This window comes from Hyperolius riggenbachi, chromosome 2 (genome assembly GCF_040937935.1).
Source record: "Hyperolius riggenbachi isolate aHypRig1 chromosome 2, aHypRig1.pri, whole genome shotgun sequence".
NCBI lineage: Eukaryota > Metazoa > Chordata > Amphibia > Anura > Hyperoliidae > Hyperolius > Hyperolius riggenbachi.
In genome coordinates this window covers 283,761,373-283,773,520 of record NC_090647.1, presented here as the reverse complement: position 1 = coordinate 283,773,520, position 12,148 = coordinate 283,761,373, and the positions used below count along the sequence as shown (strand labels likewise).

Here is a 12,148-nt window from a genome sequence, read left to right as displayed (position 1 = left end):
AGGCAGATGATTAGCTGAATAGCCAGGCAACTGGTATTACTTAAAAGGAAATAAATATGGCAGCCTCCATATACCTCTCACTACAGTTCTCCTTTAAGGCTGCTTGTCCGTCGCCATCTCCCCGGGTTGCTCCGGTCCCCCGTAATGAAAAGCTTATGGATGCCCCAGGTAAGTATGGTACCTGAGATGCTTCTCGTCTCAGGGACACTTTAAGGCCCTATTCACAATAGAGCATTTTGCCAGCGATTTCGGCAAAACGCTCAAACGCTAGCGCTTTTGAAAGTGCTAGTGTAAAAACCCTATGGGCCGGTTCTTACTTGGGCGATTTGCGCTAATCGCCCATAATCGTAAAACGCAAACGCGTAGCCTGCACCATTTTCAGGCGATTTCCCGGCGATCACGTTTCAGTGCTATAGAAGCGATAAACGCGATCGCGGAGAAATCGCTATAGTTATTAACCCAACCCCCCGCGTGAAATCGTGGAAAATTAACTCCCGCAAAACGTATGCTTCTAAGTGTGAATAAGGCCCTTTACCAGCAAGTTGTGAATTGGGCCATCTCCTCTTTACAGAATTTTAGGCGTGAAGCATGAAGGCGCTTCCAGGAGACAGGCCAGTACATCAGGTGACATGTAGGAGGGCAACAAACCAGCAGCAGGACCACTACCTTTGCCTTTGTGCAAGGAGGAGCACTGCCAGAGTCCTGCAAAATTATCTCCTGCAGGCCACTAACATGCATGTGTCTGCTCAAACTGTCAGAAACAGACTCCATGAGGGTGGTATGAGGGCCCGATGTCCACAAGTAGGGGTTGTGCTTACAGCTCAATGCCATGCAGGACGTTTGGCATTTGCCACTGGCGCCCTGTGCTCTTCACAGATGAAAGCAGGTTCACACTGAGCATATGTGACAGATATGAAGGAATCCGGATATGGTGTGGAGAACGTTCTTCTGCCTGCAACATCTTCCAGCATGAATGGTTTGGGAGTGGGTCAGCAATGGTGTGGGGTGGCATTTCTTTGTTGGGCCACACAGCCCTCCCAAGTGCTCGCCAGAGGTAGCCTGACTGCCATTAGGTACCAAGATGAGATCCTCTAACCCCTTGTGGAGTGTCGGCAGTTCCTGCAAGATGCAGGCACTAATGCTATGGACAGACCTCCCGTTCCCCAGACCTGAATCCAATTGAGCACATCTGGGACATCATGTCTCGCTCCATTCACCTACTCAATGTTGCACCACAGACTCGCGGGGAGTTAGTGTATACTTTAGTCCAAGTATGGGAGAAGATTCCTCAGGAGAACATCCACCACCTCATCAGGAGCATGCCCAGGAATTGCAGGTTATACAGGCATGTGGAGGTCACACACTACTGCGCCTCATTTTGTCTTGTTTTAAGGACATTACATCAAAGTTGGATCAGATGGTAGTGTTTTTTTTGTTTTTTCCACATTTAATTTTGAGTGTGACTCCAAATCCAGACCTCCATAGGTTGAATATGATTTCCGTTAATGTTTGTGATTTTGTTTTTCAGCACATTCAACTATGCAAGGAACGAAGTACTTAATAAGAACTTGCACATTACTCATCAGCTTAATAAAACATTTTTTACTACATATGAAACCTAAGTCTATATGTAACAATCAGTTAATTTCCTGTCCCTTGCCTGAAAATTGAGCAATGTGCTAGGCCTCATCACTTCTTTCCTAGTCATGTGTCCAAAGACATTGGGATAATGAAAATATCAACTGCAAAATAACTTTTTTTTTTTTTTTTTTCTCTCATTTGAGAAATACTAAGTAGGGGCATTATGGTAGCGTAGTGGCTAGTACTCTCACCTTGCAGCGCTGGGACCCCGATTTCGATACCCATTAGGACACTTATCAGCACAGAGTTTGCATGTTTCCTTCCAGGTTTCAAAAACATACAAATAAGTTAATTGGCTTGGCCCTAGACAACAATGGACATGTGAATATAGTAGGGATTTGATTGTGAGCTCCTCTGAGGGACAGTTGGTGATAAAACTATATATACTCTGTACAGCCCTGTGAAAGATGTCAGGGCTATATAAATACTAAATAAGTTGTACTGGTTTTTAACTCTTGGGGTCTAAAAACTGAGATCTTTCTGCACAGGTTGAAAATTCAAAACGGGCACATTGGATCAAATTTACAAAGGTTTTCCTATGCTAGAGATTATTGGAGACCTCATCACTCCATCATTCTTTCAACTCAGGGGAACCTTGGCGTATAAAGGTGGGTACACACGTCAGATAAAAGTCTTTGGAAAATGAAAGATCACAGACCAATTCTACCCCCTTCCATGCAGTATGAGAGCCATACTCTACACCAGTGATGGCTAACCTTTCAGAGGCCGAGTGCCCAAACTGCGACCTAACATCGACTTTTTTTATATCTCCGAGTGCCACTGGGGGGGGGGGGGGGGTCGAAAAATGGGCGTGGCCATGATATTGTATGTGCGGAGCTAACATAATGATGTAACAGCGAGGCATAAGAAAGCAGTGTTTTCCGCCAAGATGTGGTGAAACGAGGATTCGCATCATGGGTGTGCAGAAACTATGATGCTATTTATACCCGCCGTAACCCCAAAGCAGCAAATATAGCCAACTATGACAATTAAGGGCTAATTCCCACTATTTGCTGCACTGTCAGTTTTGACGCAACGCACATAATGTAAGATTCATATGGTAACATGAGTCAATAGACTTCAATGTTACCATTCACACTAAAGGTGTGCGTTCCCATGCGTTACGTTGTAACGCATCTGGGAACATTTAACGCACAAGTTTCCCCGATGGGTACAGCTGCCGACATCCACGCTTTAGCGCACCACAACATGCATTCCGTGCGATCACTGTGCGTTGGCAGCGCATGCATGAAATCGCATTCCTGCATACGTTCTGTAGTGTGAATGAGCCCTTAATAATGAATGCAGCAAGTTACCCCAGACACCAGAAAATAAACGCAATGTGTGCAACATTTCAGCAGAAAATAATGCAATGTGGGCCACATTGCACCAGAAAATAAACGCAGTGGGCCACATTGCACCAGAAAATAAACGCAGTTGGCCACATTTCAAGAGAAAATAAACGCAGTGGGCCACATTGCACCAGAAAATAAACGCAGTGGGCCACATTGCACCAGAAAATAAACGCAGTGGGCCACATTTCAAGAGAAAATAAACGCAGTGGGCCACATTGCACCAGAAAATAAACGCAGTGGGCCACATTGCACCAGAAAATAAACGCAGTGGGCCACATTGCACCAGAAAATAAACGCAGTGGGCCACATTGCACCAGAAAATAAACGCAGTGGGCCACATTGCACCAGAAAATAAACGCAGTGGGCCACATTGCACCAGAAAATAAACGCAGTGGGCCACATTGCACCAGAAAATAAACGCAGTGGGCCACATTGCACCAGAAAATAAACGCAGTGGGCCACATTGCACCAGAAAATAAACGCAGGGGGCCACATTTCACCAGCAAACAAACGCAGCGGGACACATTTCACCAGCAAATAAACGCAGCGGGCCACATTTCACCAGCAAATAATCGCAGGTTGCCACATTTCACCAGAAAACTAACGCAGCGGGCAGCATTTCACCAGAAAACAAACGCAGTGGGCCACATTTCACCAGCAAACAAACACAGTGGGCCACATTTCACCAGAAAAACGCAGTGGGCCACATTTCACCAGAAAACACACAGTGGGCAGCATGTCACAGGACATAAACACAATGTGACAAAACATTTTACCAGAAAATAACACAGTGGGCCACATTTTACCTGAAAAAAAAAAGTAATGTACTCACCTGACAGAAGTCTTCTCTCTCGGCTGGGCTCTGGCGCGCATCTTCCCCGGACGTTCTTCCTGCAGTCGCTGCCGCTGACAGAGTGCAGGGATACGGGAAGATGGAGACACAAATAGTCTCCAGTACAGGGCTTCGGCAGCCATCTTGCCGTAGCCCTGGTGTGCCTCTTGGGAGACTGCGGGATATGAACTGGTGCGGCAGCGTCTAGTAGACACTGCGGCCAGTTCATAAGCAGCGGTGGCGTGCCGGGCCCGGCACGCGTGCCATAGGTTCGCCACCGCTGCTCTACACAGTCTATTCTGAACTCTCCCTTAGACAGAAATCTTTGCAAGATGCTGCACACAAAGATGCTGTACAAATTCAACAGATCAGTATTTGCAAAAGATCCGTTCCTGCAAAATGCAAAGTCTATGAAAGCTGCAGATCTCATACACACCTTGTTTAACGGACAATTATCTGCAGTTTAGATCCACCAGGATGGATCTTTAGATCGGCAGATAATTGTCTGATCTGCAGATGAATGTCTGTTAAACAAGGTGTGTATGAGGATCTGCAGATATCAGACTGAATGCATTTTGCAGGAACTGATCTCTTGCAGGAACTGATCTCTTGCAGGAACTGATCTCTTGCAGGAACTGATCTCTTGCATGTGTACAGCATCTTTGTGTGTAAATATTTTTATCTGATGGGGTGTTCAGCTCAATAGAATAGACTGTGTAGAGTATGGCTCTCATACTGCATGGAAGGGGGTAGAATTGGTCTGTGATCTTTCACTTTCAGATAAAGACTTTTATCTGATGTGTGTACCCACCTTTAGGCTGATTGAGTAATGTGAATTGGGGCTGGTGCACACTACAAGAGCTTTTATGAGCGCTTTGTGATTTTAAAAGCTCTTGCTAATGTTATCCTATGTGAGTGTTCTCACTGGAGTGATGTGATTTTCTAAAAATTCCCCATAGGGTTGCATTAGAAAGAGTTTTTAAAATCACTAGCGTTTAAAAAGCTCTTCTAGTGTGCACCAGCCTTTACATTGCAAAGCTGCACTGTAGACACTGTAGAAACTTTTTCTAAGACGCTAAAGAGAAACAGGTGACCAAAGTGCTTCTTAGTTTTCCATGTGTTATCAATTTCTTAAATCGTATACAAAAGTAGTGGCTGGTTTATACTAGATAAGCAAGAGATTCTGCAGTTTTGTGCGATAAGGTCTCCACTGTGTTGGTCATAACCTTTTTAATTTGCTTTTTAGAGTTTGGAGGCTTTGGTTCAGTCAGTGGGAAAATAGAGATTGAGATAAAAATAAACCATGAAGGAGAAGTGAACAGAGCTCGGTACATGCCTCAGAACCCCTGCATCATTGCAACAAAAACCCCTTCCAGTGATGTCCTTGTGTTTGACTATACTAAGCACCCATCCAAGCCAGGTAAGGCTCTTGCTGTAATGAAGCCATATGTATTAGATGCAAAGAATTCTGTATTTTATGAAAATGTATATGCAGCTTTACACTATACACTTTGTCCCAATTCCAAACTGCATAAAAATGCCATGTAAGCGATTAATTACAGTATACAGTAATTGCATCTAATTGACCACTAGTGTAGCATTTGAATGTGACCTGGGACTTGGCTTTAATACTAACTTAAAGCAGAACCCCTCCTCCACCCTCTTGCCAGTATTAAGAGTCTGCCCTGGGGAAGAACTAGTTGTGTGTATGGCGTCCCAGAGGCATGGAACACACTTGACTGTTTTCTTGTGTGTTTTCTGCACACAAAAACTGGGAACTCGTGTTAATCAATGGGCTAGTTCACACTTAATGTTGTTCGCACGCAGAAAAAAAAACTGACATTCTGCATGATGACTCTGCACATTTTGTCAGTTTTCTCTATCAATTATATCAGCTGCTGTGAAAAAACATGTGCGTTTTCCTGCATCGAAACACACTTGGTGTGCAGAAAAAGTATGCAGAAAAACCTGAAAGACAAGTGTGTTCCCTGCCTGATACTTTGGCGAGAGATCCTGCATGCTGGATCATCTTAAAGCGGATCCGAGATGAAAAACTCTATAACAAGTAACTTGTAACAATCGGTGTCAGCACACAGAATCTGATTATTGGTGATCTGCAGTATCACCAAGAATACAGATTAATACCTGATGATTGATCTGCAGAATCACCAATAATACAAGTATAACTAACCTCTGGACACCTGGTAAGTGTAAGTGCTTGGTGCAACAGTATATGAGTCTGGACCACCTGAGGAGCAGGTGACTCTAGACTGGACCACCTGAGGAGCAGGTGACTCTAGACTGGATAATGAGTATCTCCTGGTAGGTTGGAGATACACAGAGTCAGTGATTCCCTGAACAGCTGTGAATCAGACTACTGCAGTCAAAGGACTCCAATGAGATTGAGTCCCTGACTGGATTGCAGGGAGGTCCCTCTGAGAGACAGGGAGTCCCTGCAGCTGCTGGACACCCCACCGGGGGAATGTCACAGGTAGAAAAGTCGGTCAGGCCGGGTCGGCAACACACGAGCAGATAAAGTACAGAGACAGAAGGCTGATTCGGTAACCAGGGACAGCCAGGGTTGGCAACAGGTAATCAGATGTGCAAAGGTACCGAATCAGAGAGCAGGAGCTGAGTCAGGAGAGCAATAGGTCATAACAGATATCAAGCAGAGGCCTAGTCTAGAGTGTGAGGTCCGTGGTCTCAACACTCAGGGACTGATCTACAGAATGACACAGTATCCCTAATCTTGGGTGTGAGGTCCGTGGTCTCAACACCCTGGAACTGGTCTAAAGTATAACACAGCAATAACACAGTAATCGGGCTAAGTGTGACTTCCCAGGTCCACCTGGTTCTAACACACTGAAGGTCTGAGTGCTAACACTATGGTCTGAGTGCTAACACATAAGCATTTGCAATGGCAGACAACCAGCCACTGACAAGCGAGAAGTATATATAGCAGAGCGTTCCTCGCCCAGTCCCATTCAACCAATCGCCTACTGCTCTGGAATCAGCTGATCGTCCGGATCAGCTGATCCCTCTCCTATTGGCATAAAGGGCCTGTCTGTCAGCGCGCGTGCGTAGCTCTCCATCTGTGTGCACTACTAGGCTCAGACAAACCAGACGCATGCCGCTGCGGAGAAACCGTCGGTCTGAACGCGGAATCAGCCACCCCGCCGTCAGACCGCGTGGCGGTGTCTCCGCAATCCATTACATAACTTGTGTGTGTATATATATATATATATATATATATATATATATATATATATATATATATATATATATATATATCTCTATATCTCTTATCTAAAGTTTAGATAGTTTACACAGCAAATCTAGCTGCAAACCTCTTTAAAAGAATGATTATTTCTTCCTGTGATACAATGACAGCAGCCATGTTTGTAAACATTACACAGAGGCAGACTTATCTGCATCTTCAGCAAAAAAAAAAACTACCCCCCCCTCCTCCCCTCTGCCTCTGAAATCTCTGGCTAGTAACACCTCCCCCTGCCCAGACTGAGCTTCCATGAGCCCTTGCTACTGTCTGAAAGTGCCTTGGCTCTCTGAAAACCTGTGGGTGTGGCTTGTTTAGTTTATAGGGAATTAGAATATTAAAATAAAAACAAAGTATTTGGCTTAAAAAATGCCCGATAAATAGAAAAGGAACACAATTATGCAATGAGTAAAAGTTCATCAAGGATCCACTTAAAGAGAGTCTGAAGCGAGAATAGATCTCGCTTCAGACCTCATATATAGCAAAACGCCGCTATCCCGCGGCTTAACGGGGGTCCCTGTCCCCCCAAACCCCCTCCGTATTACGGGGGAGCGCTTCCTGGTTGGGGCAGGGCTAACCACCGCAGCCCTGCCCCACGCGCGTCTGTCAGCGCGTATCTCCGCCTCTCCCCCGCCCCTCTCAGTCTTCCTTCACTGAGAGGGGCGGGGGAGAGGCGGCGATGCGCGTCTGATAGACGCGACTGGAGGCAGGGCTGCAGCCGTTAGCCCTGCCTCCAGGAAGAATATTACCAGCGACCATTTTCCGACCAACTTTTGCGGGGGGTGGGTTGGGGGTTAAGGGACCCCCGTTTAGCCGCGGGATAGCAGCGTTTTAGCAGGGGCACACGTGCCCCTGCTATATATGAGAGCTAAAGCGAGATTTAGTCTCGCTTCAGTGTCTCTTTAAACTGAGCATTCCTCGATGTTCTTGTCCTCTCCCTCGCTCTGCCCCCTTTGTTGTGTGCTGTCACTCCGCCCATCTCCATAGTGACAGATTGCGTTTCTATAGAGCCTTGGCCCTAAACTGTCGTCTTAGGGATCGTGTCCTGATCTGTGCCAGGCAACAGTAATTTGATTCTCTCTCTCTCTCTCTCTCTCTCTCTCTCTCTCTCTCTCTCTCTCTCTCTGTAACAGTACAAGTTAGATATACCAGGTCAACATGTCATGCACCACTTGTTATCTGCAGTGCTGCCCACATGATCAAGCTGGGTTATCATAGGCAGTGTTAATGTTTCAGTAAGGGTTCAAGATGGTAGGAGGCAGTGTCTGCTTGATGCGCTCTTTCCTCGTGAGTCAATCTGTTTCTGGAGCTTTCTGGGCATAGAGTAAGCGGTGCATTGACGGAAATTTGCTTATACTTGTCATGATCATAGACTAAAATAAAAATGCTCTGCGCCTGAAAGAAAGTGACAGGCAAGAAATCTACTTAGACTTTCATATATAGGGTCCATCCAAGTAATGTTCGGTTTTCAATGCAAATGGCAATTTCTAATACAAGAAATCCAAATAAGCTGTTCAGCACAATCATTTTTAAGTTTTAGTTAGTGGGAAGTTGAGTCTTTGTGGTTTGTGTCAGAGTACAGATCACTAATCACCTCCTATCCTAAAGACACAGCAGAAAGTTAGTGGTGGGGGATTCTAAAGGTTGTCACTAGGGGTGATGTGTCTGGTGACAGTTCATGCAGCTTAAAAGTAGACCAATCGCATGTCACAGGAGTTGACTGGTCTGTTCTTCAGCTGCATGATATTCTTAAGATTAAAGCGAATCTGAGATGAAAAACTATAACAAGTACCGTATAGACTCGAGTATAAGCTGACCTCACCCCCAAACCCCCCCCAACTTTTACTTAAAAACCCTCTAAAAAATGATTGATCAGAGTATAAGCCGAGGGTACAAAATGATGCATCATTAGCCAGTAACAATGACTGTATGTATATAGAGAAATGCTGTAAAAGATTATTTAGACCTAGTGAGGACTTCTCACACGCTCTATCGATATTTTGTACATTATACTGGTTATAGCTGTTGTCCAATCATGTGCTGCAGTGATGGCACGTTTGGTGGCATGTTCTTAACACCGCTCTGCCAGTCCAGAATATGTCAAAACACCTGTGCAGCAGTAATTCCCAATTTATTCCCTCTCCGTGAGACCAGAGTGTGTGGCCAGCCTTTGAAGTGTCCTCTGTGTCATCCTCGGGTGTCAAGATATGCCAGGGCTGTGGAGTCGGTCCAAAAATCCACCGACTCCAACTCCTCAGTTTAGGATTCCTCCGACTCCTCGACTCCGACTCCTCTAATTTGCATATTACAATTTTGTTGATTAAAAGTATGTAACATGAAATTCGTCTCTTAACTGCCAACGCTTAGGAATTTTACAAGACAACTGAAGTGAGAAGGATATGTAGACTACTATATTTATTACCTTTAGACTAAAACTAGTCCTTGGTAAGAGTACTTGTAAAAGGTACAGACCGGAACAAAGAACATCTATCAGGCTCTAGGCAATGTAACTGTGGGTACATGTAAGAGTGATGTGCAGGTGCTCTGCAGGGGAATGAGATTCTTCCTCTATTACACATTCTTCATGCACAATCTGTAACAAGGTTTATGGGTGACAGACAACACCTCTGTGTTCAATGTGCACAGCATTCTCAGTGGATTCCCTGCAGCTCTGTGGGGAGTGCATATGTAGAGTATAGTACTACTGTGTAACAAAGTAAACCTGAGACAGATGAAATTAAAGTTTTATACAGACCTGGGGCTTCCTCCAGCCCCCTTCAGGCTAATCAATCCCTCGTTGTCCTCCTCCACCACCTGGATCTTCTGCTAGGAGTCCAGGTACTTGAGCCAGTCGGGCGTAGTGCGCATGCACACACTCCGCCGTCAGGAGCATACTACACCTGTGCAGCACTATTGCGCAGGTGCAGAATGTTCCTGGCTGTGGGAGCGGCATGCGGCCGGACTGCGCTGACTGGCTGAATTACCAGGACTCATATCAGAAGATCCGGGTGGTGGAGGACAGCGAGGGACTGATTAGCCTGAAGGGGGCTGGAGGATGCCCCAGGTATGTATAAAACTTTTCTTTTCATCCTTCTCAGGTACCCTTTAATTTGTAGTCACCAAACCAAATTTTAACAACATATCAAATTATTTGATTTCATGAGCAAAGAGAGTGCATACATTTGCATAAATCAGAATCAATGCAGAATTATTTCCATCTTATTGACCATCTCTATTAGTGACACAGCTACACAGGCTTTATTCTTACAGCATAGACGTTTAGTGTATATATAAGAGATTCCTGTGTACACATCATATATACAGTCACAATCAGATATGTATATCTGACCTTAAAAATACGGGGACTGCTTTATTGAAGCAGCACAAGTAACTCATTTTGATTGGTTTATTTCATTTTTGTGGACTAAGCACAGCTATTACTGTATATATACATTATTTTTAATGACTATTATCTGAGAAATAGAACATTTTATCATATTTTCTATTTTAATTACAGTTACAAATTCATTAGGAGTCAGAGTCGGTGCATTTTTTCCCGACTCCAGGCACCCAAAATTGCCCGACTCCACGACTCCGACTCCACAGCCCTGAGATATGCTGCTCAGTGTTTGCTCTTACCGAATTGTGTGGCCCCCTCGGGTGTCAAGATATGCTATGCCATGTTTGAGCCTTTGAAGTGTCCTCTATCTGCCCCTTGGGTGTCGAGATATGCTGCGCAGTGTTGGTTCTTACCGGCGTGTGTGGCCAGCCTTTGAAGTGTCCTCTGTGTCCCCCTCGGGTGTAAAGATATGCTGCACAGTGTTTGTACTTCTTACTGTTCCACGCTGCATTGGGATGCCTTATCCTGTCAGTCGCAGGCTCATTGCCATGACGCCACTAGAGGGCGTCATAGCGACGAGCCTGCGACTAAGAGGAAGAGGCACCCCAATACAGCGTGGACCATTAAGAAGTACAAACACCACGCAGCATATCTTGACACCCGAGGGGGACACAGAGGACACTTCAAAGGCTGGCCACACACGCCGGTAAGAACCAACACTGCGCAGCATATCCTGACACTTGAGGGGGGGGGGGCAGGAGACATGAAGGACACATTAAAGGCTGTCCACACGCTCTGGTCTGGCAGAGGGGGAACATAGGCATTATGCTTCACATAGTGGTAAGTTGGGGATTTTGACCACTTGCCAACCGCCTTAAGCCGGCAAGGGCTGGGCCCAAACGACCGCAATACGCCCATCGTCGGTGGCGGCGGCTGGCGTGGCTATGCGGCGATCGCGTCATTCGACTGGCTCCGCCCCCCTCGCGCTGTAACCCGCCGGCGGGTTACTAGCACCCGGATCGCCGCTGACACAAAGTATAATAGGCTTTATAATGTATACAAAGCCTATTATACAGGCTGCCTCCTGCCCTGGTGGTCCCAGTGTCCGAGGGACCACCAGGGCAGGCTGCAGCCACCCTAGTCTGCACCCAAGCACACTGATTCATCAATCGCCCCCTCTCACTGCCACCATCAATCAGCCCCTAACCTGCCCCTTGCGGGCAATCTGATCACCCACACCAATAGATCGCCCGCAGATCCGACGTCAGATCTCCTCCCAAGTGCAGTGTTTACATCTGTTCTCTACCCTAAACGCCCACTAATTACCCATCAATCACCCCCTATCACCACCTATCACTGTTGTCCATCAGATTAGTCCCTAATCTGCCCCTAGGGCACCCAATCACCCGCCCACACCCTCAGAACGCCCTCATCGCCTCGCCAGTGCATTGCTTGCATCTATTTCTCCCCTCTAATCACACCTTGAGACACCCCATCAATCACCACCTGTCATCCCCTAGCACACCTATCCAACAGATCAGGCCCAATACAACCTGTCATCTAAGAGGCCACCCTGCTTATGACTGGTTCCACAAAATTTGCCCCCTCATAGACCATCTGTCATCAAAATTTGCAGATGCTTATACCACTGAACAGTCATTTTGAGAAATTTGGTTTCCAGACTACTCACGGTTTTGGACCCGTAA

General features: G+C 46.0%; 1 protein-coding gene across 2 annotated transcripts in view; it reads left to right on the top strand.

Moving 5' to 3' along the window:
- The window catches only part of RBBP4 (RB binding protein 4, chromatin remodeling factor), a 36,385-nt gene that overhangs the window by 5,574 nt on the left and 18,663 nt on the right, over positions 1–12,148 (top strand). For both annotated transcript variants that reach the window (XM_068268858.1, XM_068268859.1), the window contains exon 4: positions 5,075–5,248. In XM_068268858.1, coding sequence (XP_068124959.1) covers positions 5,075–5,248 — 174 coding nt within the window. The remainder of the gene's footprint in view (positions 1–5,074; positions 5,249–12,148) is intronic.